Raw genomic sequence first — 26,622 nt, forward strand, 5'->3', positions numbered from 1 at the left:
GAAGTCCTGCTCTCCCCACACCTCGGCCTGGTGAGAGCGCTGGAAGGGCACAGGATCAAAACACCACCTGGCTGATAGTCTGGAGCGTTCACCTTGAAATCACTAAGTTGCCCCTTAAGCCAAAGCTCCCTGCTGAAGAAAAACATAAATGCTATAGAAAGCTCCTCCACCAGAGTGTGTAAGTGCCCCACAAGGGACAATGAACGGGTATTTCCAAGAAATTCCTGCAGCATTTGCTTCCTCTCAACCCCTTTCCTTATGAGCCCCTACCTTGAGAGGTCTCCATTGCTTCCAGCCTTCAGCTAACATAAATACCCACTGCCTTTCCAAACCTTCTGCCTGACCACATGTAGCATGTGTCGTGTGTGCGTGTGTGTGTGTGTAAACATCCTCTTCCCAGCCCGTGCTACAGTTTCCAAAGAGAAGAAATGCCTCCCCTCCTCCCCGAGGGCTCCCAGCCCCACGCTGCTGCAGAGTTGGTCATGTAATATTCAGGGACCCTGAGACCGGAAATGCCTGGTTCTGAACTGCTGCACTTGAAACGGGAGAGAAGGGATAGGGAAAACCGAACATGGGATTGAGGGTGACGGTAGGAGGGGTGCGGTGGCTGAAATTCTGACCAGGGAAAGGATGCAATTCAAGGGTGGGCAAGGCAGAGAAAGAGGGATGAGAGAGAGGCTGTCGAGACAGTTGCAAAGTCAAAATTCGAGGAGCCAAGGAAGAGCAGGGGAAGAAGATAGAAGTTAGGGCAAAGGTGGAAAGAGGGCCGAGAGGAGGTGAGGAGCCACAATAAAGATTCTCCAGGTGATGGGTGAGGCCAAGTTTAGGGGAACCAGTGGGTCCCGAACCCCAGAGTAAAGGTAGGGTGGCAGGGAAGTGTGGGGGCGGGGCACCACAGGGTGGGGACCGAACTGGCTCCCAGCATCTGCAGCCAGTGTAGAGAGAAGGGAGCAGAGGGCGGGGGCCCAGCCGCGGCGGGAGCCCGGGAAAGGGGCACAGGTCGCCAAGAGGACCCAGGCTGATGGAGGGGGCGCCCGGGAGCACGTGAGGCGTGCAGCCACCCCGCTCCCTCCCCTGCGGCGGGGACAGGAATCAGGGCGAGGCTGGGGGACGGCGCGCTCACCCGCAGGGCGGACAGGTCGATGTCGTCCAGGCTGCGGGCGGGGGCTGGGTCGCCCATGGCCTCCGCGGGGAACGGGGCACTGGGGCCGCTCACGCTCCGGCTCGGTTACTCCACTGCCGCCGTCGCCGCTTCTCCCCCATCGGAGGACCCCGGGGGCGGACTCCACCGCGCCTCCCCCGGAGACCGGGGAGGGGGAGGGCCGGCGCGAGGACCGACCCACGGACTGACAGGCGCTATCTCCCCGGAGCCAGCCACCCGAGCCTCCCGCCTCTCCTGCGCAGGCGCCGAGCGGCCGCGCACTGGGAGGGTGGAAGCGGGAGCGTGACGCGAGCGCGCCGGGGCCCCCTCCCCCTAGGCGCCGACACCTGCGCGCAGGCGCAGGCGAGCAGGCGAAAGGCGCGCGCGAGGACGGAGCGACCGCGCGAGCCTGGCGTGAAAGAAGTGGGCGGCGGCCGAGGCGGCCGCGGAGCGCGCCCACCAGCTGGCGCGCGTGCGCACACGCGTTTCCTTTTCTCTCCCTATTTTTTTGCCCTTTCTCTCCCTTATTTCCTTCTCAGATCTCCTTTGACGCCTTTCCTTCCCTTTCCCTCCTTTCGTGTGCGCAGCTGCCAATCAAGCCACCCACCTCTCCATTTGCGGGGGAAGGGGGCGGTACCCAACCCCCCTCTATTACTAGGGGGTTGTTATGGTAACTCCCCACGCGAGGGCTGGGTGGCCTCTAGATAGGACGGGCTGTCCACCCACCCAATTGCTATGGCAACAGTGGAGCCGCTGAAGGAGGGGCCACTCCGTGAGAACTTGGCTGGAGAAACCACGTGGGAGTTGGGGGGCAGAGGAGGGGCACCGGCTGCCTCAGGAATGCCCTTTCCACCCTCACCTAGCAGGTTGGGGAAGCATCGAGGAGCTCTCAGATCTCAGGATAAGGAATCCTATCGCAGACGTGTATCTCTGCACCTCTTTTAACAAAGTGTTCTGCACAAAGGAACTGTTTCGACAATTATTCATTGACTGATCACTGGAGTCGCGCGTGGAGGAAGGGGTGGCGAAGGGGAAGAGAGGGAATCTGCGTTCAATCCCTTCACATATTGCTTGGGTCACCTTAGATCTAGTCATGTTGGCACAGCGCCTACAGCCATTAGCCTCAGTGGAGGCTGGGTAATGCTATCTAAGAACCAAGAGTCATGTTCTACCACTGACATGCTGTGTGACCTTGAGCAAGTTGCTTTGCTTCTCTGAGGTTTCCTTTCACTGTGAAATTGAGGGGGTAGGCTGTATGATCCTCAGGAGCTCTTCTAGCACCAACACTGTTTCTGAAAGACTCCACCACCAGCCTTAATATAAATCATTTAAGAGAGTTTAAATTAGAAGTCCTTGGAAAATAGCTGAACACATTCCTTTCTGGACCCTTCTTCTTATCATTTGGATGCATGGCCAGTCGGCCCCCTTCCCTAAACCCTAGCCCATTCTCCTTGCCACTGCCCTTATTCAAGCCACTATCCCCATTCATCTCCTATTTGGCCTTCCTGCCTGACTCCTTCAAGTCAATTCTATTTTTTTTTTTTAAAGACAAAGTCTTGCTCTGTCGCCCAGGCTGGAGTACAATGGCGTGATCTCTGCTTACTGCAACCTCAAGCTCCTGGGTTCAAGCGATCCTCCAGCCTCAGCCTCCCAAGTAGCCGGGACTACAGGCAGCATATGCCACTACGCCTGGCTAATTTTTGTATGTTTTGTAGAGATGGGGCTTTGCCATGTTGCCCAATCTGGTTTCAAACTCCTGGCCTCAAGTGATCTGCCCGCCTCGGCCTCCCAAATTGCTGAGATTATAGGATCCCTTGAGGCCAGGAGTTGGAGGCCAGCCTGGGCAACATGGTGGATTTTTGTTTTTTGAGACGGTTTTTGTTTTGTTTTATTGTGAATTTGTTTTTATTGGGGAACAGGACACAGGGTGGAAAATGTCATCTTGGTGGAGACAGAGTTTTGCTCTTGTTGCCCAGGCTGGAGTGCAGTGGCACGATCTTGGCTCACTGCAACCTCCGCCTCCCAGGTTCAAGCAATTCTCCTATCTCAGCCTCCTGAGTAGCTGGGATTACAGGTGCACGCCACCATGCCCAGCTAATTTTTTGTATTTTCAGTTGAGACGGGGGTTTCATCGTGTTGGCCAGGTGGTCTCGAACTCCTGACCTCAGGTGATCCACCTGCCTGGGCCTCCCAAAGTGCAGGGATTACAGGCATGAACCACCACAACCGGCCAAGCCTGGCAAACATGGTGAAACTCCATCTCTATTAAAAATACAAAAAATTGGCCGGGCACGGTGGCTCACACCTGTAATCCCAGCACTTTTTGGGAGGCCGAGACGGGTGGATCACCTGAGGTCAGGAGTTTGAGACCAGCCCAGACAACATGGTGAAACCACGTCTCTACTAAAAATACAAAAATTAGCCAGGTGTGGTGGCAGGCGCCTGTAATCCCAGCTACTTGGGATGCCGAAGTAGGAGAATCGCTTGAACCCAGGAGGCAGAGGTTGCAGTGAACCAAGAACATGCCACTGCACTCTAGCCTGGGTGACAGAGCAAGACTCTGTCTCAAAAAAAAAAAAAAAAAAAAATTGGCTGAGTGTGGTGGCTCATGCCTGCAGTCCCAGCACTTGGGGAGGCCAAGGCGGGTGACTGCACTCCAGCCTGGGCAACAGAATGAGATTCTGTCTCAAAAAAAAAAAAAAAAAAAAAAAAAAAAGGCCAAACACGGTGGCTCATGCCTGTAATCCCAGCACTTTGGGAGGCCAAGGTGGGTGGATCACAAGGTCAAGAGATCGAGACCATCCTGACAAACATGGAGAAACCCTGTCTCTACTAAAAATACAAAACTGGCCGGGTGTGGTGGCGCATGCCTGTAATCCTAGCTACTTGGGAAGCTGGGCCAGGAGAATCACTTGAACTTGGGAGGAGAGGTTGTGGTGAGCCGAGATCATGCCATTGTACTCCAGCCTGGGCAACAAGAGTGAAACTTCGTCTCAGAACAAAACAAAACAAAACAAAAAATAAGATTGGCTGGGCGTGGTGGCTCACACCTGTAATCCCCACACTTTGGGAGGCTGAAGCAGGTGGATCACCTGACGTCGGGATTTCGAGACCAGCCTGGCCAACATGGTGAAATGCCATCTCTACTAAAAATACAAAAAATTAGCCAGATGTGGTGGTATGTGCCTGTAATCCCAGCTACTTGGGAGGCTGAGGCAAAAGGATTGCTTGAACCCAGCAGGCGGAGGTTGCAGTGAGCTGAGATTGCACCACTGTACTCCAGCCTGGGCAACAGCGTGAGACTCTGTCTCAAAAAAAAAAAAAAAAAAAAGCAGATAAAGTGTGGCATCAAAGACCCTTCAAGATTCTGCTGGCTTTTCTTGCCTTTTCTTTTTTAACGGTTTGTTTCTTTAGGAGTTGGGGTCCTGCTCTGTCACCCAGGCTAGAGTGCAGTGGCATGATCATGGCTTATGGCAGCCTCCAACTCCTGGGCTCAAGTGATAATCCTGCCTCAGGCTCCTGAGTTGCTGGGATTATAGGCATGAGCCACCCTGCTTGGTGCCTGCCTTATTTTTCAGTACTCAACTATTACACCTCACATTTTCCAGCCATACTGAAACACTCTACTTCCCAGAACCCAACCTTTGCATGTACTCTTTTTTCTCCTTGGAATATTCCCTAGCCTCTTGACCATGCCCACTCTCACCGTGTTTTGCTTTGTCCTACATGTCTAAATCACCTCCTCCATGAAGCCTTCCTTGACTCACCAAGACTAAGTTTGGTTCTTCTGTTTCAGCTGCCTGGCTTTAGTTCATGGTAACATTTAATGATTTGAATTGTAAATGTCTTTTGAATCTCCTTAAAGGCAGGAATAATATTAGTCTTGTTCAGCACATGGCCTGGCACCCACTAGAAAATCAGTAACGCTTAAAAAAAAAAAAAAAACAAAAGAAAGAAAATCACTAACACTTAAGCAATGAAAGTGGCCAGGCGCCGTGGCTCACGCCTGTAATCCCAGCACTTTGGGAGGCTGAGGCGGGCGGATCACCTGAGGTCAGAAGTTTGAGACCACCCTGACCAATATCGTGAAACCCCATCTCTACGAAAAATACAAAAATTATCCGGGCGTGGTGGTGTGCACCTGTAATCCCAGCTACTTGGGAGGCTGAGGCAGGAGAATCGCTTGAACCTGGGAGGCGGAGCTTGCAGTGAGCTGAGATCTGGCCACTGCACTCCAGCCTGGGCGACAGAGCGAGACGCTGTCTCAAAAAAAATAAAATAAAATAAGCCGGGCGCGGTGGCTCAAGCCTGTAATCCCAGCACTTTGGGAGGCCGAGACGGGCGGATCACAAGGTCAGGAGATCGAGACCATCCTGGCGAACACAGTGAAACCCCGTCTCTACTAAAAATACAAAAAACTAGCCGGGTGACGAGGCGGGCGCCTGTAGTCCCAGCTACTTGGGAGGCTGAGGCAGGAGAATGGCGGGAACCCGGGAGGCGGAGCTTGCAGTGAGCTGAGATCCGGCCACTGCACTCCAGCCTGGGCGACAGAGCAAGACTCCGCCTCAAAAAAAAATAAATAAAATAAAATAAAATAAAATAAAATAAAATAAAAGTAATGAAGGCATCTGTTGTCTGGGCGGGCACTGCAGCAGTTCAAGGTCAAGACCATGGATAGCAAGAAAAAGCATAGAAAGTGTAGGTAGTGCTTTAGGCAAATCACTAACCTCTCTGAGGCTCAACTCTGTCATCTGTAAAATGGAGATGATAATAATAGGGAGGTTAGGATAAAATAATACATGTAAAGCACTTAGCATATACTAGGTCCTCTAAATTTACTAATGCCTCAGTCATAGAGGCTACTCTTTCCATTCTGGGTTTAGAGCCAACTCTTCTGATTCTAAGCCCTCTGCTTCCACCGCCCACCCCCCTCACTACGGTTGGTCTCCATTTAAAAAACTCCAGGACTAGCCCGGGCACAGTGTCTCATGCCTGCAATCCCAGCACTTTGGGAGGCCAAGGCGGGTGGATCACAAGGTCAGGAGTTCCAGACCAGCCTGGCCAACATGGTGAAACCCTGTGTCTACTAAAAATACAAAAATTAGCCAGGCACAGTGGGGGGCACCTGTAATCCCAGCTACTCAGGAGGCTGAGGCAGGAGAATTGCTTGAACCAGAGAGGGGGAGGTTGCAGTGAGCCAAGATGGTGCCACTGCAGTCCAACCTGGGTGACAGAGCAAGACTGAGGCCGGGCGTGGTGCCTCACGCCTGTAATCCCAGCTCTCAGGGAGGCAGAGGCGGGAGGATAGCTTGAGCCCAGGAGTTCGAGACCTGCCTGGGTAATACAGCGAGACCCCGTTCTCCACAAAAAGGGAAAAAAAAAAAAAAAAAAAAAAGACTCCATCTCAAAAAAAAATACCAAAACAAACAAACAAAAGCCTCCAGGACTAAGGAGGGGAAGGCAGAGACTTTAAAGCAGAATCCCTCGGCACCCCTGGCCCAGCCTGGGGCAACTGCTGCCTCTATCTCACTCCACAGTGAATGAGGTAATGGTCCCCCTGGGGAAAGAGGCAGTTAGTGCTGACAATGAGGCTAATTAACAAGATGCCAATTAGTACTAGGAGACCCCTATATGTAGGAGGGGGGAATTCTGGCACAGAAGTAGCTTCTTGTGAGGACTGAGGGCTGAACTCGAAGGAGAGGTTGAGGCAGAGCAATACCATCCCCTCTTCATGCCTCCCCAGAAAATCTCTCTTCCAGGAAGGCTTCCTAATCTCCATACTTCACTCCGCTCGGTTTCCTCCTGCATCTGCGGTCAGTTCTGAGACTGGAGCGTGAGGCTGTAGGAACAAAGGGCGAGGGCCAGGACTTGTGCTACGCTTTTTTCTTTTCTTTTTTTTTTTTTTTTTGAGACGCAGTCTCGCTCTGTCACCCAGGCTGGAGTGCAGTGGTGCGATCTCAGCTCACTGCAACCTTCACCTCCCGGGTTCAAGTGATTCTCCTGCCTCAGCCTCCAGAGTAGCTGGGACTACAGGTGCGTGCCACTACGCCCGGCTCTTTTTGTATTTTCAGTAGAGACAGGGTTTCACCGTGTTAGCCAGGATGGTCTCGATCTCCTGATCTTGTGATCCACCCACCTTGGCCTCCCAAAGTGCTGGGATTACAGGCATGAGCCACCGTGCCCAACCTACATTTTTTAATATTGAAAATATTTTGGACCAGGCATGGTGGCTTACGCCTCTAATCCTAGCACTTTGAGAGGCCGAGGTGGGTGGATCATGAGGTCAGGAGTTTGAGACCAGCTTGGCCAACATGGTGAAACCCCGTCTCTACAAAAAAATACAAAAATTAGCCAGGCACGGTGGCACCTGCCTGTAATCCCAGCTACTCAGGAGGCTGAGGTGGAAAGATCAATTGAGCCCAGGAGGTCCAGGCTGCAGTGAGCCATGATTACACCACTGCACTGCACTCCAGCCTCAGCAACAGAGTGAGAGACTATCTCAAAAATGAAAAAATAAATAAGCCGGGCACCATGGCACGCACCTGTAGTCCCAGCTACTCTAGAGGCTGAAGTGGATTGCTTGAGCCCAGGAAGTTGAAGCTGCAGTGAGCTGTGATCGTACCACTGCGGTCCAGCCTGGGCCACAAAGCAAGACCCTGTCTCTAAAAAATAAAAAGAAACAAAAATAAAATATTTCAGACATACAAAAAGTTATGAATATATACGTGTGTTTATATTTTTTTAATTAAGAAATTTTTAGAGATGGGGGTCTTGCTATGTTGCCCAGGCTGAGCTTGAACTCTTGGCCCTCCTGCCTCAGCCTCCTAAATAGCTGGGATTACAGGCTTTAGCCACCATGCCCAGCTTTTATATACACTCAGTTTAAGAAATAAAAGGGGCCAGGTGCTGTGGCTTGCGCCTGTAATCCCAGCACTTTGGGAGGCCGAGGCGGGTGGTAATGATTACCTGAGGTCAGGAGTTCAAGACCAGCCTGGCCAACATGGTGAAACTCCATTCTACTAAAAATACAAAAAAAATAGCCAGATGTGGTGGTGGATGCCTGTAGTCCCAGCTACTCAGGAAGCTGAGACAGGAGAATTGCTTGAACCTGGGAGGCGGAGGTTGCAGTGAGCTGAGATTGCACCTCTGTACTCCAGCCTGGGCAACAGAGCAAAAAAAAAAAAAAAAAAAAAAAAAAAAAGAAAAGAAATAAAAGAGGCCAGGTGCTACAGCTTATGCCTGTAATCTCAGCACTTCAGGAGGCTGAGGTGGGAAAATCACTTAAGCCAGGAGCTTAAGACCAATCTGGGCAACATAGCAAGACCCCATCTCTACAAAAAATAAAAACATTAGCAGGTGTGGTGGCACATGCTTGTAGTGCATCTATTCAGGAGGCTGAGGCAGGAGGATCTCGAGTCCAGGAGTTCAACACTGCAATGAGCTATGATTGTGCCATTACACTCCAGCCTGAGGGACAGAACAAGACTCTGTCTGTCCCTCCCCGTCAAAAAAAAAAAGTTACCATTGTTACCAGTGACATTCTGTCTATATACCTCTCCTGGAAGGTAACCATTCCCAGTTTGGTATGTGCAATATGCTTCCATAGACCTTGCCATATTTTCTGCCTCTTCCCTCTGGGGCAGGGCTGTCCAGTAGAATCCTGTACAGTGATGGAAATGGTATATACTTGCACTGTCCAATATGTTAGTTACTAGCAGCAAATGGCTACTAAGCACTTGAAATGCAATTAGTGTAAGGGACTAAGTTTTTATTTTTATTTTTTGAGACGGAGTCTTGCTCTGTCGCCCAGGCTGGAGTGCAGTGGCGTGATCTCAGCTCACTGCAACCTCCGCCTCCCAGGTTCACGCCATTCTCCTGCCTCAGCCTCCCGAGTAGCTGGGACTACAGGCACCCGCCACCATGCCAGGATAATTTTGTTTCTGTATTTCTTGAACAAGAAGCAGCCTCTCCAGGTCCTTCTCGGAGCATCTCCCTCACCTGTGGTTGTGACAGCAGCTCCACAGTTCTCCACGTGCCCTGGCTGGGCCCTGCCCATCCTTTTACCCAGGCATCACTGTGTCAACACCTTCTCCTCTAAGGAGCCAGGTGACCGAACTCCCGAAGCCATGGATAGGTAGAACAGAGGTAGAGAGAAAGAAGAAAGGTGGAGGGTGGAGATAAGATGAAGGGGACTGGTGCCCCATGTGGGCAGGGACGGGAGGCTGGACCGAGCGCTTAGTTCCTCCAAGGAAGACGCATTAACCTTTTCTACACTTTTATTTATGAAATGCTTATTGAACAGATACAAAGTTAGTGTCAGCAGGCTGGTGGAGGGACTTAATATGCACTCCATCCTTCCCCTGGTGGGGGCTGAAGCCAGAAGTGGCTTTATCCTTCCCTCCACCTTGGCAGCAATGGGCTGGGAGAGGTCCTGGGACAGGGAGAGGGTTCAAGGGCAGGAGGAGGAAGGGAACAATGAGTACTAGGGCCTGGGGCAGAGCCCCCTTCTCCTGGAATAAGAGGCTTGACCCTGCTCACCCTGGCAGGAGCTGTGCTTCTCCTCTGCAGCATGGAGAAGTGGTTTGCACTGGGCAGCAGGGGTGTGAGCTTCTCTGGGACTCTCTCCTGCCTCCCCAGCCCAAGGTTGCGAGTGTCCTCTTCGGCTATTTCTCATGTAAGGGTCCTCTGTGACACCTCTAATCCCGTTCAGGGATGCCTGCCTTCCCAGATCTCACAGGGCACTGCCCTCAGTCCCTGGGCTTAAGGGGCAGGGAGCCAGACCTGGTGGGGCACAGCAGCTGGTGACCTCTCCCCGACAGGGGCCTCAACTATGTCCACACTTCTAGGGGGACCATGCCCTCCTTGCTACCCAGCGGGGGCAGTAAAGACTCATCCTCTAGGAACTTGAGGGGGAAGTGGACCAGGTGGCCCTGGACCTGGGTGAGCTCAGACCGAGCCAAGGGAGGACTGACTGTGGCCAAGGGCTCCACGGCCACATACTCCCGGAGTGTCCGCAGGGAACGCGTGGCATTGGTCGGTAGGCAGCGGAAGATCTGTGGGCGGGGGCACGGATGCCAATAAGGCTTGGGGAGACTCTCCCAACAATCTAAGTCCGACTAGGCTCGACCCCTTCCCCCATACCATCTCTCCATACCCCCACTGACCCTGGGCCTCTCTCTCTTTTTTTTTTTTTGAGACGGAGTTTCACTCTTGTCGCCCAGGCTGGAATGCAATGGTGCGATCTCAGCTCACTACAAGCTCCACCTCCTGGGTGCAAGTGATGCTCCTGCCTCAGCCTCCTGAATAGCTGGGATGACAGGCACCCACCTTCATGCCCGGCTAACTTTTGTACTTTTTTTTTTTTTCAGACAGAGTTTCGCTCTTATTGCCCAGGCTGGAGTGCAATGGCATGATCTCGGCTCACTGCAACGTCCGCCTCCTGAGTTCAAGAGATTCTCCTGCCTCAGGCTCCCAGTCACACCCAGCTAATTTTTTTGTATTTTTAGTAGAGAAGGGGTTTCTCCATGTTGGTCAGGCCGATCTCGAACTCCTGACCTCAGGTGATCCGCCCGCCTTGGCCTCCCAAAGTGCTGGGATTACAGGCGTGAGCCACTGCGCCCGGCCAATTTTTGTACTTTTAGTAGAGATGGAGTTTCGCCATGTTGGTCAGGTTGATCTCGAACTCCTGACCTCAGGTGATCCGCCCGCCTCGACCTCCCAGAGTGCTGGGATTACAGGCATAAGCCACTGCACCCAGCCTGGGCCACTAAATCTCTTGATAGCAAATGCCCCCAGGCCCTCATCCCCCTTCCGAGAATGACTGTGTGGTGGGGCTTCTCTCCAGCCTACCCTGAGCAGGATAATGCACACATTTCCCCAGGCCACTGTCCCCCTCCTCTCCCAAGTTCCCACCTGCTCATAGATATTAGCGTTGCTCTCAGCTGTGTCTTGCCACAGCTGGAAGAAGTCATCACAGACGGGGTCTCGGAGGTCCAAGTCTGGCCGGGTATTTGCTCCAAGAATGACACTATGGGAGAAAGGGGTCCCAGCAGAGCCAGATTAAGATCCTTAGAGAACCTGAATGCCAGAAAAGTTACATCGTCCCTACTCAGGTAATTCAAAATAGGCTGGGTGCAGCGGCTCATGCCTGTATTCCCAGCACTTTGGGAGGACGAAGCCGATGGATTGCTTGAGCTCAGGAATTCAAGACCAGCCTGGGCAATATGGCAAAACCCCATCTCTACAAAAAAATACAAAAATTAGCCAGGCGTGGTGGCATGTGCCTGTAGTCCCAGCTACTTGGGAGGCTGAAGTGGGAGGATCACTTGAGCCAGAGAAGTCGAGGCTGCAGTGAGCTGTGGTCACGCCACTAAACTCCAGCTGGATGACAGAGCAAGATCTGATCTCAAAACAAATAACAAACAAACAAAAACAAAACAAAACAAATGCAATATAAAATAGTAAAATAAGTATAAAAGAAGCCAACAGAGTTCTGATTTGTCTTGACTTTGATGACTACATTGGTGTTTTAAAAATTATTTTTATTTAAAATTTTCTTATTTTTCTGTTCTTTCCCCAGTCCTCAGAACCTGTGAAAATAATTACTTTTTTTTTTTTTTGAGACGAAGTCTAGCTTTGTCTCCCAGGCTGGAGTGCAGTGGCGCCATCTCCACTCATTGTAAACTCCGTCTCCCGGGTTCACGCCATTCTCCTGCCTCAGCCTCCCGAGTAGCTGGGACTACAGGCACCCACCACCATGCCCATCTAATTTTTTGTATTTTTAGCAGAGACGGGGTTTCACTGTGTTAGCCAGGATGGTCTCGATCTCCTGAATTCAGTGATCCACCTGCCTCAGCCTCCCAAAGTGCTGGGATTACAGGCGTGAGCCACTGCGCCCGGCCAAAAATTACTTTTAAAAGATTTTTTTTTTTTTTTTTGGTGGGATGCGGTGGTTCACAGCTGTAATCCCAGCTATTCGGGAGGCTGAGGCAGGAGAATCACTTGAACCCAGGAGGCAGAGGTTGCGGTGAGCCAAGATCGAGCCATTGCACTTCAGCCTGGGTGACAAGAGTGAAACTACGTCTTAATGACAACAACAACCACAACAACAACAAAAAGATTTTTTTCATGGCCAGGTGCAGTGGCTCACACCTGTAATTCTAGCACTTTGGGAGGCTGAAGTGGGCAGATCACCTGAGGTCGAGGAGTTCAAGACCAGCCTGACCAACATGGCGAAACCTCGTCTCTACTAAAAATACAAAATTAGCCAGGCGTGAAGGCACATGCCTGTAATCCCAGCTACTCAGGAGGCTGAGGCAGGAGAATCGCTTGAACCTGGGAGGCAGAGGTTGTGGTGAGCTGAGATCTCGCCATTGCACTCCAGCCTGGGCAACAAGAGCGAAACTCCGTCTCAAAAAAAAAAAAAAAAAAAGATTTTTTCTCATTTTTTTTTTTGGTGTTCCTGCTTCACTGATACTCTAAACTGATCAGTCTGTCTATTGATTTTTTTGTTTGTTTGTTTTTTCTGGAGGCAGAGTCTCGCTCTGTCACCCAGGCTGGAGTGCAGTGGTGTGATCTTGGCTCACTGCATCCTCTGCCTCCTGGGTTCAAGCAATTCTCCTGCCTCAGCCTCCCAAGTAGCTGGGATCACAGGCGTCCGCCACCACGCCCAGCTGATTTTTTGTATTTTTAGTAGAGACAGGTTTCATTATGTTGGCCAGGCTGGTCTTGAACTCCTGACCTCAGGCAATCCACCTGCCTTGGCCTCGCCAAAGTGCTGGGAAGTGCTGGGATTAGAGGCGTGAGCTGCCGCGCCCAGCCTTGCCTATTGAGAATCTAGCACTACCTCTACCTCTGGCTCCGGGAATACCTATGCGGTGCTACCTCTTGTCCTGCTCAAAAGGCAGACGCCCCCGTCTCGCTCCCACCCTGTGGCACCCCGCCCCAGCTCTACCTGAAGCAGTGCTTCCTCAGACTCAAGGCAAAGCTGCCTGCCTGATACTCCACCCCATTCATGAGGGATGGTTCCGTCTCTGTGTCCTCGATCAGCACGGCCAGCTCACTGTCCCGCTTCCCCAGCAAGCTCCGGTCATTGATGTTTGCAGAACCTGGGGTGGATATGGGGCACGCTGTCTGCTTGGGGCCAGGGCACTCCCCCCACTACCCCATCCCCTCTACCAAAGCACTGGCCTGCAACACTCCTTCTTGGACCCTCCACCCCTACATGAGCCTGAGCTGCAGTCTCTGTCATCCCGGCCTCTCATCTCTTTGCCTGTCGCCACACCCTCTCCCTGCCAGGGGCCCAGATCCGGCACTGACCGATGATGACCGTCCGGTCATCTGCGATGAGCATCTTGCTGTGGATGTAGATGAGCTCCGTGACGGGGTGCCCGCCCAGCTCTCCATGTGTACGAAGCCCACAGATGGAAATATAGTCCCGCCATGCTGTCCCCACTGCACACAAGAGACGGGGTGACAGGAGGGGAAGTGAGGGGAGAGGTGGCTCTGTGTGCAGACAGGGCCCTGTCCCACCTCCTCTCACTCCAGAAGCTCTTCCTACAAAGAGTCTTGTCTCTCTGCTTCTCCCTGCAGTGAAAGGCCAGCTATGGTCTGCGTAGCCTCAGAGGCTCACAGGAATGACAGCCTCCTTCCCCTACCCCCAGGCCTCCAGCGCCCCAATCTCCCTCTCCCAGGGGTCCAGGGCTTGAGCCCCCAGCCCCCAGCACTCACTGGCTGCTTTGAGGCGATGCAGGATTGAATACTCCCCACGACACAGGGTCCTGAGAGAAAAGACAGAGGGAGAGAAGTGGAGGCTGGCAGAGGGGAGGGGAGGTCGGGAGAGGTGGCCCTCCTTTAAGGCCCCGGAAGAAGGGATCGGGACAGAATCAGGAGGGGGACACGGGTGGGGCCATTGAGAGCTCTGGGGGGTCACCTGTAAGTAAAATGCAGAATAGCCTGAATGGAGTTGCCACCACCCGTGGAGATGTCGCCCTCGAAGCCAGGGAGTAAGGGCAAAAGCACGTAGACTCGGAAACACTGCCCCTGTCTGGGGAGAGGGTGGAGTCAGAGGTGCGACTGGTCCCTCAAACCCCACCCCCTTCAACTGGGCTCAAACCACACCCACAGTCCCCACCTTCCTGACAGTCCACCTTACTTGTGGGCCTTCAGGATTCTGTCCACAATCTCATCGCCCACCTTGTTCAGAACCGTCCGCCCATCTGAGCAGCTAATGAAGAACTGATTCTGGGGCAAGAACCAGAGACAGACATCAGCAGCCTGGCCCCTGGCGCTGTCCTTGGCCTCCAGCCCTGGTCCCAGGCTCCAGGCGTCTGCTTCTGCTCCGGGCCTAGCTCCACCAACCCTCGATGACTGACTCCACTCATTCCCCAGGTGTCTCTCCTGCAACATCCCTTCCATGCTCTCCCCCACCTCCTCCCAGTCAGACCTCAATGTAGAGGAAGTGCCGGCTCTCCTTGATGGTGTGGAGGTAGGCATTGAGGATGGAGTTCTCCAGAGTCCCTGCTGACCAGCGGTCCACTGACCGCAAGACCTAGGGAATGGTGAATGCGATGTGCTTCTTTTCATTTTTTTATTTTATGTTTTTTTTTTTTCAGAGTCTCGCTCCCTTGCCCAGACTGGAGTGCAGTGGTGTGATCTCAGCTCACTACAACATCCGCCTCCTGGGTTCAAGCGATTCTCCTGCCTCAGCCTCTCTAGTAGCTGGGACTACAGGCACACACTACCAGGCCCAGCTAATTTTTTGTATTTTTAGTAAAGATGGGGTTTCACCATGTTAGCCAGGATGGTCTCGATCTCCTGACCTCGTGATCCGCCTGCCTCAGCCTCCCAAAGTGCTGGGATTACAGGTGTGAGCCACTGCGCCCGGCCGTGATGTGCTTCTTAACCCCAGGAGAGGACAGTGTAGGGGGCTCTCATACCAGGGAGAGTGGGTTGGGGTGTTGGGCTGAAGGAGACAAAGGTGGGGGCTGGCTGAAGTGGGGGGCCTCACCTGCACAGTGGTGCACTGCCCCCCTGGGAGCGTGAAGGGGAGCTGGTTGGCAGTGCTGGTAGACTTGGGAAGCAGGTAGGGGTACGTGGGAATCTTGTACTTGGCCTTGGTGGTCTGAAGTGGAGGGATGGCAGAGTCAGCAGGAGGTGCCAAGCTGTCCCTGGCTCCCTCCCTACCTCCAGCCCCCACCAGAGGGAACGAGCACCTTGGTGAAGTTCCAGCGCTGGATGAAGTGCCGGGCGAGGTCCCGGGCAGGTAGGCCATGGACGACCACCCCAACATCCCGCCATGGCATCCGAGGGGTCGTCTCCCTGTCAATGAAATCTGCGAGGTCCCGGAAGAGTCAGGGAAGATGTCAGGCCTGGACTCCTGGGGACACTTGGGGCAGGGAGGAGGAGCCTGCCAGAGGGAGGGCTGTACCACCCTTGACCCCTCTCATCCCATCCTCAGTACCAGTCCCCGCTTCTGACCCTGCTCTCAGCTCTCTGGGGGTTTGGCGGGTGGGAGGCTTCACCTTCGAAAGGCCGGTCGAGCTGCACCCAGTCCTTGGTGATAAGATTGCTGTAGTCCTTGCCCAGCCAGAAGAATTGGTTGTGAGAGAGGTCTGGGGTGGCCGGCGAGTCTGGGCACGGGGTGGGAGGCTGTAGGGGGAACACACCCAAGCCAGGGGCAAGGGGAAGTCATGGGGCTGTACAGAACCAGGGCCAAAGAGAGGAGCACTGAAAGAGTGAGAGAGACGGAGAGGAAGAATGAAACAGAGCATCTGATTCCCCAGCCCTCCCCTCCAGCCGCCTTTGACACTTTTAGAGGAATGGGGTGATGGTCAGTGAAATGGGGAAAGGACTGGGTTACAGCCCTTTTGTTTTTTTCAGACGGAGTCTCGCTCTTGTCACCCAGGCTGGAGTGTAGTGGCATGATGCTGGCTCACTACAATCTCCGCCTCCTAGGTTCAAGCGATTCTCCTACCTCAGCCTCCCGAGTAGCTCAGATGACAGGCACCCGCCACCATGCCTGGCTAGTTTTTTGTATTTTTAGTAGACATGGGGTTTCACCATGTTGGTCAGGCTGGTCTCGAACTCCAGACCTCAGGTGATCTGCCTGCCTCGGCCTCCCAAAGTGCTGGGATTACAGGCATGAGCCACGGCACCTGGCCGGTTACAGCACTTTTTTTTTTTTACAGAGTCTCGCTCTGTCGCCCGGGCTGGAGTGCAGTGGCCGGATCTCAGCTCACTGCAAGCTCCGCCTCCCGGGTTTACACCATTCTCCTGCCTCAGCCTCCCGAGTAGCTGGGACTACAGGCGCCCGCCACCTCACCCGGCTAGTTTTTTGTATTTTTTTTAGTAGAGACGGGGTTTCACTATGTTAGCCAGGATGGTCTCGATCTCCTGACCTCGTGATCCGCCCATCTCGGCCTCCCAGAGTGCTGGGATTACAGGCTTGAGCCACCATGCCCGGCCCAGTTACAGCACTTTCAAAGTGGGTTCTTGGGGTCCCAGAAAGTTTGAGGAACCCTGAGGTGGGCAGGGCCTGGAATGACTGAGGAGGTAAGGCTGGAGCTGGGAAAAGGTGTGGATTGAGCTTATCTGAGTTTGGGGGTGCTCAGGAAGGCCTCGGGGGGATTACCTGGGAGACAGCTGATTCAGAGGAGTCTCCAAGGTCAGTCAGTCGGTAGTGCAGGTCATCCCAGCGGCCATAGGCAAGGTCCAGTCCCCCCAGGAATGCTACCACTTGGTCCACCACCAGGAGCTTCTCATGGTGAGCCCACAGTGTCACTTGGTCTGGGTGACGCATCACCTGGAGCAGGCATGGAGGGTTCATGAGCTGGGTTTAGGTGAAGGAAAACAGGAGGTACTGGGAGGGAGAGAGGAAAGATGGAAAGATGAGACCGTCAGGAAGCGGGAGCACTGGGGGCAGGGACAGTGTGGGGAGGAGGGCTGTCATGTGGGAGGGTCTCTGAGGCCCAGAGTCACCTTTATATTGGGGTGCAGCAGCATCAGTGCCCTCTTGCTATAGCCACTGTTGATGCCCAAGGCCAATTCCACTTCCTTAAACAGCAGAATGGACACGCGGACACCCTCCTCCTGGTGGTGAGTTGGGGAATTAGACCCCAGTGCCTCTCCCAGAGTTGCCCCTTTCCACACTCCCAAACCCTTCCTACGTGTGTCCCTCCAGCCTGTCTGGAGATCCTAGAGGCTCTGCCACATATGCCCTGCTTTGCTGCTTGCAGCAGACTTAGACTAAATGTCATCTGTGTGCTCTCCCACTCACCCATCCACATATCTATCCACCTACCCTTCATCATCCATCTATCCATCTTCCCAAGCATTTACTCATTCCTTTATCTACCGTCTATCATTCATCCATCTACCCGCCTACCCTCCTAGCCCTCCACCTTTCCAACTCACATCCTTCCATCCATCACCCTTTCTGTCCTCTATCCATCCACCCGCCCACCCACCCTGCAACATCCATGCATCCTTCTTCCTGTCCATCAACACCACACATGCCCCCTCCATGGCAGGTACTGTGCCTTGTAGGGGAACAATGATATTAACTAGTCCAGTGAAAGAGATAGACATGTACACCCCCAGATAACACAATAAAGTATTATGTTTACTGGGAGAGAAGTCTCTGCCAGGTGGAGGGAGCATGAAGAGGAAGGTGTCAGTTCTCCTTAGGGCAGAGGGAGAGGGCGGAGCTGATGTCTGACAGGCGCTGGGCCAGGATGGGCACATTTCCCTCCCCTGAAGCCTCAGACTCCCTACCTTCTCCCAGCCCTGCTAATCAACCTCCACCCACAGGCAACCCCCTCCCCCTGCAGCCTGACGGCTGTCCTCACCGCCTTCCTCTTGAGCATAATGTCCAGTCTCCAGTCATCTGAATGGGCCGGACGCTTCAGGTAAACCTCAGGACTCAACCTGGGATTCAGGGCAGTGGATTAGGGGCAACCAAAGGCCCAGACCACCAGCCGCACCCCCCTTCTCCTCCTTCCTCCGAGGAATATGCTGACCTGCCCCAGGCTCTATCCTGCCCAGTCTTGTTGGGGCCTCTTTCCACTCACCACCAGTCTGTGATGAAAATCTCCTCTTGAGCTCGAAGGATGGCATCTGCCACAGCAGCAAAGTAACCTGCCCCATTCACAAACCTGGGGGGAGGCCAAGCCAAGGAGGTCAGTGGAGTCAGAAGCCAGAAAGCTCTGGAGAGTGAAGACCGGAGGACAGTCATGGGTCAGAGGTGACAGCAAGGTCAAGATCAGGAATGATCAGAGAGCACAAGTGGTATCAGACACATCAAAATAGTGTTTGCCCATATACACTAAATACAAATAAAAATTACAAAAAGACACAATGACCTAATCAACTAAAGAATGGGAGGATTAATACATCATACATAAAGAACACCAATAAGTTGACAAGAAAAAGTCACATGAGCCAACTGAAAAATGAGCAAATCGTAAGAACTGACAGTTCACAGAGAAATTAAAATGGCCAGTTGTGGCAAATGATGTTCAGTTTCACTAGTAAACGAAGAAGTTAAAATGAAATTACATTGAAAAAATCCATTAGATGGGTAATAATTAAAATCATTGGTAACATTCAATATCAGCATGTTAGCATATCAGAATGTTATTCAATATGCCGGGGAATATTCAGTATGCTGGGGAAGTGGGTATTCTCATAGACTATGGGAATATAACGTTTAGGAGACAATTTGGCAGTACCAAAAAAAAAAATATATATATATATATATAGCTTTTTTGAGATGGTGTCCCGTTCTGTCACCCAGGCTGGAGTCCAATGGCACGATCTTGGCCCACTGCAACCTCCACCTCTTGGGTTCAAGTAATTTTCCTGTCTCAGCCTCCCAAGTAACTGAAATTACAGGCGCCCGCCACCATGCCTGGCTAATTTTTGTATTTTTAGTAGAGACAGTTTTTGCGATGTTGGCCAGGCTCGTCTTGAACTCCTGACCCCAGTGATCTACTCGCCTCGGCCTCCCAAAGTGCTGGGATTATAGGCAAGAGCCACAGCGACTGGCCAGCAGTATCAAAATATTAAATGCACATAGCCTTTAACATCATTAAATATGCACAGTAATTTTACATCTAGGAATACATCCTACACAATGCTTAGGCAAAGATCGTGTTCATCGCATTGTGTGTAAGAATGAAAAATGGGAAATAATCCAAGAGTCTAATCTCTCACACATGTATTAAGTGAAAAAATAAGTCACAGAAGAGAGTGCACGATCTCATGTATGTTGAAACAAAAGTAACACGTGCCTGCACATGTGAAAATATGTAGGAAGGCCAGGCGAGGTGGCTCATGCCTGTAATCCCAGCACTTTGGGAGGCCGAAGCGGGTGGATCACTTGAGGTCAGGAGTTCGTGACCAGCCTGGCCAACATGGTGAAATCCCATCTGTACTAAAAATACGAAAATTAACTGAGCATGGTGGTGCATGCCTGTAATCCCAGCTATTCAGGAGGCTGGAGGCAGGAGAATCCCTTGAACCAGGGGGGCGGAGACTGCAGTAAGCCGGTATCGTGCCACTGCACTCCAGCCTGGGTGACAGAGCCAGACTCCATCTCAAGAAAAAAAAAAAAGGCCGGGCGCGGTGGCTTAAGCCTGTAATCCCAGCACTTTGGGAGGCCGAGACGGGTGGATCACGAGGTCAGGAGATGGAGACCATCCTGGCTAACACAGTGAAACCCCGTCTCTACTAAAAAAATACAAAAAACCAGCCGGGCAAGGTGGCGGGCGCCTGTAGTCCCAGCTACTCGGGAGGCTGAGGCAGGAGAATGGCGTAAGCCCGGGAGGCGGAGCTTGCAGGGAGCTGAGATCCGGCCACCGCACTCCAGCCTGGGCGACAGAGCGAGACTCTGTCTCAACAACAACAACAACAAAAAAAACAAAAACCAACCAACCAAACAAAAACAACCTCTGTCCATGACTGCCCTGTGCCTGTGATATTAGCACACGGGACCCTGTGAAATCAGCTGCCACTGACTCCCAGCCTCTCCTCTGACTGCTCCACCTCACTCAGTAACAATATGTCCTGGCGGTTCCCAAATGCCCGGAGCTATTTCTGTCTTCTCTGCCTGGACTGTTCTGCATTTTATCTATCTCGTAGAGTTCCAGGAGGATCAGCAAGTGTACGCTGTTCCCATGCAATCACCAGTCCTATCAAAATACAGGACATTTTCATCTTCCTGGAATGTTCCCTCGTGTGCCCCGTTTGATCGCCCAGACAATCTTTTCCCCACACCCTGCCACAGGCAACTGCTGATCTGATTTCCATCACTGTGGATTGGTTTTGGCTGTTTTAGAAGTTTATAGCTGGGCGCGGCGGCTCACGCCTGTAATCCCAGCACTTTGGGAGGCCGAGGCAGGTGGATCACAAGGTCAGGAGTTTTAGACCAGCCTGGCCAACATAGTGAAACCCCGTCTCTACTAGAAATACAAAAATTAGGCCGGGCGCTGTGGTTCACGCCTGTTATCCCAGCACTTTGGGAGGCCGAGGCAGGTGGATCACGAGGTCAGGATATTGAGACCAGCCTAGCCAACATGGTGAAACCCTGGCTCTCCTAAAAATACAAAAATTAGCTGGATGTGGTGGTGTATGCCTGTAATCCTAGCTACTCGGGAGGCTGAGGCAGGAGAATCACTTGAACCAGGGAGTCAGAGGTTGCAGTGAGCCAGGATCGTGCCACTGCACTCCAGCCTGGCGACAAAGAGAGACTTCGTCTCAAAAAACAAACAAATAAACAAAAAAAAATTAGCTGGGTGTGGTGGCACGCACCTGTGATCCCAGCTACTTGGGAGGCTGAGGCAGGAGAATCGCTTGCACCTGGGAGGTAGAGGTTGCAGTGAGCCGAGATTGTGCCACTGCACTCTAGCCTGGGCAGCAGGAGCGAAACTCTATCTTTAAAAAAAAAAAAAAAGTTTATATAGGCGAGGCACTGTCCCTCATGCCTGCAATTCCAGTGCTTTGGGGAGGCCGAGGCAAGAGGATCCCTTGAACCCAGGAGTTCAAGACCACACCTGGCTAATTAAAAAAAAAATTATTTTACAAAAAATTTAAAAAATTAGCCTGTTGTGGTGGCATGTGCCTGTAGTCTCAGCTACTTGGGAGGCTGAGGCAGGAGGATTATTTGAGCCTGGGAGGTCGAGGCTGCAGTGAGCCACGATCACACTACTGTACTCCAGCCTGGGTAACAGAGCAAGACACTGTCTCAAACAAAAACCATAACAAAATTAATATTGCGTCAGTCTGTGATTTAAAGCAAAACTACTTCAGGCTCACCACCTCCTGGAAACCTTCCTGATATCCCTGCTGGGTCAGGTACCCCCTGTCTGTGCTTGTTACCTTCTACCTGTCACCAGTATGGCAAGTTCACATTGTTTTATGATTTGATCACCTACTTCCCTAACCCAGAGAGGCCTGTGTCATACTGCCAGCACTGCTAGGTGCTTAGAAAATGTTTATTAAGGCCGGGCGTGGTGGCTCATGCCTATAATCCCAGCACTTTGGGAGGCCGAGGCGGGCGGATCACCTGAGGTCAGGAGTTTGAGACCAGCCTGGCCAACATGGTAAAACCCCATCTGTACTAAAAATACAAAGATTAGCTGGGTGTGGTGGTGGGTGCCTGTAGTCCCAGCTACTTGGGAGGCTGAGGCAGGAGAATCACTTGAACCTCGGAGGCAGAGGTTGCAGTGAGCTGAGATCAATAGAGCAAAACTCTCAAAAAAAAAAAAAAAAAAAAAGGAAAATGTTTATTAAATGAAGGACTAAATCAGATTTGAAAAGATCATAGAGAACAGAGAGGGTCAGTATGGTAGAGGGGGCTTTAAAAAGTTATAGGAGGTTACAGACGTCAAGGGTCAGAAGAGATGACCAAGTCTGAGGGTCAGAAAGGTCAGAGCGAAATCAGAGAGATCAATGTGGTTGAAGATATCAAAGGTCAAGAAGATTAAGGAAGTCACAGGGTGGATCGCTGAGGTCAGAAGGATTCAGAGGAGATCAAAGAGAAGGTGAAGGACTCAGAGACTACACAGGGGGTCAAGAAGGCCACAGAAGGGATGTCAGTGTCTCACCACCGGGCCATGGTCCCAGGCCGGGGTGGGGCATAGCTGTCATGCTGGTGCAGCTGTAGGAAGTCTCGGCCTGGGCCCCGCGCCAGCTCAGTGATCTCTTGGGCCCACCACCGTGCCTGCCGGTAGCTGCTGCACTTGAGAATCAAGGACCTGGATGGGAACGATGAGATGGACCATAAATCCTCGCCCTCCATACATATGATCTTGCCCAGAGACCTCCCCTTTCTTTCTCACTTCCTCCCTTGGTCCCTAATCACAACTCCACAGAGACAGGGTGTGTATGTATCTGCCTTATTTGTTTATTTATTTTTGACACAGAGTTTAGCTCTTGTCCCCCAGGTTGGAATGCAGTGGTGCGATCTCTGCTTACTGCAACCTCTGCACCCTGGCTTCAAGCGATTCTCCTGCCTCAGCCTCCCAAATAGCTGAGATTACAGGCCAGCACCACCACACCTGGCTAATTTTTGCATTTTTAGTAGAGACAGGGTTTTACCATGTTGGCCAGGCTGGTCTCGAACTCCTGACCTCAGGTGATCCGCCCACCTCGGCCTCCCGAAGTGCTGGGATTACAGGCATGAGAAACCGTGCCTGGCCGTATCCACCTTACTAACAGTTGGAGCCTAGTATTTTATCAGCAACCAGTATTATACCAGGCACTCAGGTTTGTTGAATGAACAAACGAACAAATGGAATTTCCTTTATGTCAGCAGTTCCTTTCCTGGGCTTCTACTAATCCCCTTTCTCTGGGCCCAGTCTCTAAGAGCAGTCCCAAGCATCTGGCTAGACCAGTTCCCTGGTTCAAAACTATGTCCGGATCCAGGGAGGTGGGAAAGCTTTCCTCTCTACTGTGGTCTCTCTTACTCAACTCCCAGCAGGGCTGTAGGCTGGCTCACCACTCAGCTGGTGTCTCCCACCCCAGGGAGGCCTCACCTGTGGGAGGTGTCGATCCGCACGCCGTACCGTGCCTCCGTGCTCCTTTTCCCCACCTGCACCTCAAAGCCAGGGTCAAAGAGCTGAACAAATGAGATGGCACCCGTCTCGAGGCACATGTACAGCAGGAAGGAGTCCTTCACCACCAGCCACCTAGAGCAGAAAGGCTCCCTGTGTTCCTCTCTGCCCTCGCAATTTTATTCCTCACCCCCACCCACTGCCCAGCTGCTCGGCCATAGCCCTTACCTCTTGGACCAGCGATAACAAACTTGGTCTCGGCCACAGCAGGTGAGACCAGGAACGCGGTGGCCACCTGAGCGCTTCCGGATCGTCCCCTCCCTGTGGGACAATCAGGAAGACAGGCTGGATGAGGACTCCAGACCCCCAGCCCACCTTGCACTGCTTGCCCCATTCTCAGGCAGGGAGAAATTAAGAGTGATGTCTACGGATGCCTGGGTGAAGGGGGCCAGACACTCACAGTCCTTTGCAGCCCAGGTCTGGGATAAAGGACAGCTGACTGACTTCCAGGAATTCTGTCTGCAAAGGAAAACAAAAGGCCAGAGAAGACACCTGGCTTTCAGCTCCTCAGACCCTGGGGCCCCTGGCCCTCCTTCCCCTGAGGGTCTGATGATCCTGCTCCACATCTAAAATCAGTTCCTGGACCTTACCAAAGCATGGTAGTTGCGATAGAAAGACATGGTCAAGAGGCGGTTGAGGTAATTCTCCAGGTATTTCTAAAGTGGAGATGAGAGAGAGAGAGACAGATGGGACCAGAGCCATTTGCACATCCAATCCCTTCCCAGAGGACCTGGCATCTGGTCCCACCTGTTTGCTGGCTGCATGTCTGGTGGAGCCCTCAGGACCTGCCCGGGGTAGAGAGGGCATCTCTCTGTTGGCTGCATCTTGGGCTGGAGAATAGGCAACGGCAAAACTGTGGAAAGGATGGATGAGGTTCAGGTAAGAGCTGGGAGGCTGGGTGCTCTGGTTCCTGAAAACACTGGAGATGGGGCTTGGAGGAAAAGAGGAGGCCTGGAGATGGCCAGGTGTGGTGGCTCATGCCTGGAATCCCAGCACTTGGGGAGGCTGCAGCAGGCGGATCACTTGAGCTCAGGAATTTAAGACCAGCCTGGGCAACACAACAGCACCCCATCTCTACAAAATACACAAAAATTAGTTAGGTATGGTGGCTGTGGTCCCAGCTACTCGGGAGGCTGAGGTGGGAGGATTGCTTGAGCCCAGGAGGTTGACGTGAGCCAAGATCATACCAGTGCACTCTAGCCTGGGTGACAGAGGGAGACCTTGTCCAAAACAAAAACAAAAACCAAGCAAAAGTCCTAGAGTCTGGCAAAAGGAAGGCCCCCTACCCTGGGAATGGAGAGTAGAAAAGGGTGAGGCTGCCAAGAGCATTTTGGGCATCCCGCCCAGCTGAGATGCTGGCACAGAACCATGGACAGGGAAAGCTGAGCAGGGAAAGTTTCCTGGTAACTGGGGTCAGGGGAGGAGCCCAGTGGCCAGAGTTGCAGGGAGGAAAGATTGTGGCCTGGGGGTGAGACAGGCAGAAAGGAGGGTGGGGGGAACCTGCCCTCTACAGAAATCAGTCTGATCCCCCTCACCGAGCCAGAGGGAGCAGACTCATCAAGACTTTGTGTCTCAGGAGGTCCCGATGCAGCTCCTGAAAATGACGAAACTTCTTCTTGGTTGTCCAGGTAAAGTCGCCGTGAGTCAAGCGGACAGAATACAGAGTGCAGGTTCCCACCTAGGGTTGTGAGGAACTGAATGGATGACCCCTGTGTTGAGTCCCCGCCTCCCCACTCTGGCCAGCCCTCCCTTTCCCTCTTCCCTGGGGCCAGCACAGCCACTTTGGATCCATTCCGGGCCGCTCTCCCTTTCCCCCTCCCTGGGGCCAGTCTGGCCACCTTGGATCCGCTGGTGTATCTTTCGGTGCCCACCACCCGGGCTGTGACAGGGACCCCAGTTGCGAACACCAAGGGGTGCACTTTCAGAGGCTGAAGCTCATAGATGGCCAGAAACGGGTGCATCCGGTCGGCTAGGAGGAAAGAAAGTCGAGGAGTGTAGACCCCCACAGGCCCCAGCCCCCTGGCTCCCCACGCCTCTCCTCCCTGAGGGCCATTCATATTCTCTGTGTACCTGGGTCCTCTCCCTCCCTCAGAGTGTCCACCTCATCGGACTCCATCTGGAGCTGGCTGGAGTCCAGCTCGCCCCCAGTGGGGAAGAGGCTCTCAGGGGTCGCCATCATCCTAGGAATATAGGGAATCCTCAGGGAGGCGAGTTGCCCTGCAGGACCCGCCCACCATCCTAACTCCCACAGGTCCTCCTCTTCCCCCACGGACTCCTGACCGCCCGCTGATGACGCCCGACCAGTTTGCAACGCCCCACCGACCCCTTCGAGCCCCCATCCCCTACCTTAGTCCTTCATCCACAATCCCAGTCCCAGTCCCGCTCCCCGACCCCCGCCCCGTCCCGTAACCAGAGACCCGGGGAACACCCAGCCAGGCCCGGAAGGCTCCGACCTGGGGCGGCACAGCAGCTGCGCGGGGAAGCGGCCCCGGGTGGTCGGGAGAGCGCGGGGCTACGGGGCTTACGCCAGGCCAGGCGGGCCGGGGACAGGGGTCCAGGCAGGAATGAGGAAGTTACGCGATCCCCGCCGGGGGGAGAAACCCCGAAATCTGAGCGTGCGACTGAGTCTGGAGGCTCTGCAGCCCGAGCCCTTTCCGTCCCCGCCCGATTTCCGGGACCGGGGACCCCCGCGCGCCCCTTCCCGGCCCCCTCACCCTGGCAGACGGAGCCAGCGCCCACGCGGGTTCCCGAGCCAAGCGAGCAGAGCGGAGCCGGAGCCGGAGCCCACGCCCCAGCAGGCCGGGGCGGGGCTGGGGCTCAGGGCCTGCCTTCGGGGGCGGGACGGCGCCCGGCCTCACCTCCGCGGGATTCTCGTCTGTCCTGTCCCGCCCCCGCCGCCCTCGGCCCGCCCGGCCGCCCTCGGCCTGCCCCGCTGCCCCGCTGCCCCGCTGCCCCGCCGGCCCGCGCACCACCGGGAGTCCGGGGGGCTGCCCTGTGCCCTGCAGGGCGCGGGGCGTGAGCCTCTCGGTAGACCGGCAAGTGCTGCAAGGCTTCGGGGCGTCCCGCGCCGTCGGTCCTAGCGTGCCCGGCTTCCGCCCGCCGCCCGCCGGGGCACCCCGCGCTTCGCGCATTCTTCTGCTCGGCGTCCGCCCCGGGCCCCTCCAGCCGCGGGCGCTGCCTCGGCCCCCAGGGGCACGCGCCTCCGCTGCGGGAGCTGCAGGTGGGTGCCCCGCTCCCAGACCCGCTGCGAGCCACATTCGGCCTAGCCCAGGTAGCGTTTGTACCTGGAAGGAATGAGGGCGTAAAAGGCCCGAGGGGTGGTGGCTATAAACCCATTAGTGTATGAAAGCGGGCATTCTTTCATTCATT

At 53.6% G+C, this 26,622-nt stretch overlaps 2 protein-coding genes across 9 annotated transcripts in view; both read right to left on the reverse strand.

Annotated features, from left to right (window-relative positions):
- MINK1 (misshapen like kinase 1) overlaps positions 1-1,424 on the reverse strand; it is a 68,987-nt gene extending 67,563 nt beyond the window's left edge. For 7 of the 8 annotated variants that reach the window (XM_030923364.1, XM_030923367.1, XM_030923363.1 and 4 more), the window contains exon 1: positions 1,124-1,424. In XM_030923364.1, the coding sequence (XP_030779224.1) occupies positions 1,124-1,180 (57 nt within the window). In that variant the 5' untranslated portion in view covers positions 1,181-1,424. The remainder of the gene's footprint in view (positions 1-1,123) is intronic. The other variant, XM_030923365.1, reaches the window with a different exon arrangement.
- A 7,975-nt stretch (positions 1,425-9,399) lies between these two features.
- Positions 9,400-26,061, reverse strand: PLD2 (phospholipase D2). Its single transcript, XM_010364225.2, has 25 exons — positions 25,968-26,061; positions 25,324-25,433; positions 25,092-25,222; positions 24,789-24,931; positions 24,001-24,106; positions 23,844-23,909; positions 23,654-23,712; positions 23,422-23,514; positions 23,176-23,328; positions 22,246-22,395; positions 18,211-18,294; positions 17,989-18,067; positions 17,120-17,230; positions 16,773-16,943; positions 15,664-15,790; positions 15,355-15,473; positions 15,150-15,263; positions 14,586-14,690; positions 14,295-14,383; positions 14,073-14,186; positions 13,871-13,920; positions 13,460-13,594; positions 13,095-13,248; positions 11,054-11,168; positions 9,400-10,194 (listed from the first exon to the last, which is right to left on the reverse strand). Exons 2-25 carry the CDS (start codon positions 25,430-25,432, stop codon positions 9,970-9,972), a joined length of 2,802 nt encoding a protein of 933 aa, XP_010362527.1. The 5' UTR covers position 25,433; positions 25,968-26,061; the 3' UTR covers positions 9,400-9,969.
- Between the last annotated feature and the right edge of the window lie 561 nt (positions 26,062-26,622).

This window comes from Rhinopithecus roxellana, chromosome 19, assembly GCF_007565055.1.
Source record: "Rhinopithecus roxellana isolate Shanxi Qingling chromosome 19, ASM756505v1, whole genome shotgun sequence".
NCBI lineage: Eukaryota > Metazoa > Chordata > Mammalia > Primates > Cercopithecidae > Rhinopithecus > Rhinopithecus roxellana.

Bases quoted from the DNA above. Each gene is read 5' to 3' on its own strand.
- PLD2 (XM_010364225.2), bottom strand. From the start codon at position 25,432: ATGATGGCGACCCCTGAGAGCCTCTTCCCCACTGGGGGCGAGCTGGAC. The intron at 24,932-25,091 runs GTGGCCAGACTG...TCACAACCCTAG, and splicing joins GATACACCAGCGGATCCAAG to GTGGGAACCTGCACTCTGTA. The intron at 15,264-15,354 runs GTGCTCGTTCCC...CCTCCACTTCAG, and splicing joins AGCGCTGGAACTTCACCAAG to ACCACCAAGGCCAAGTACAA.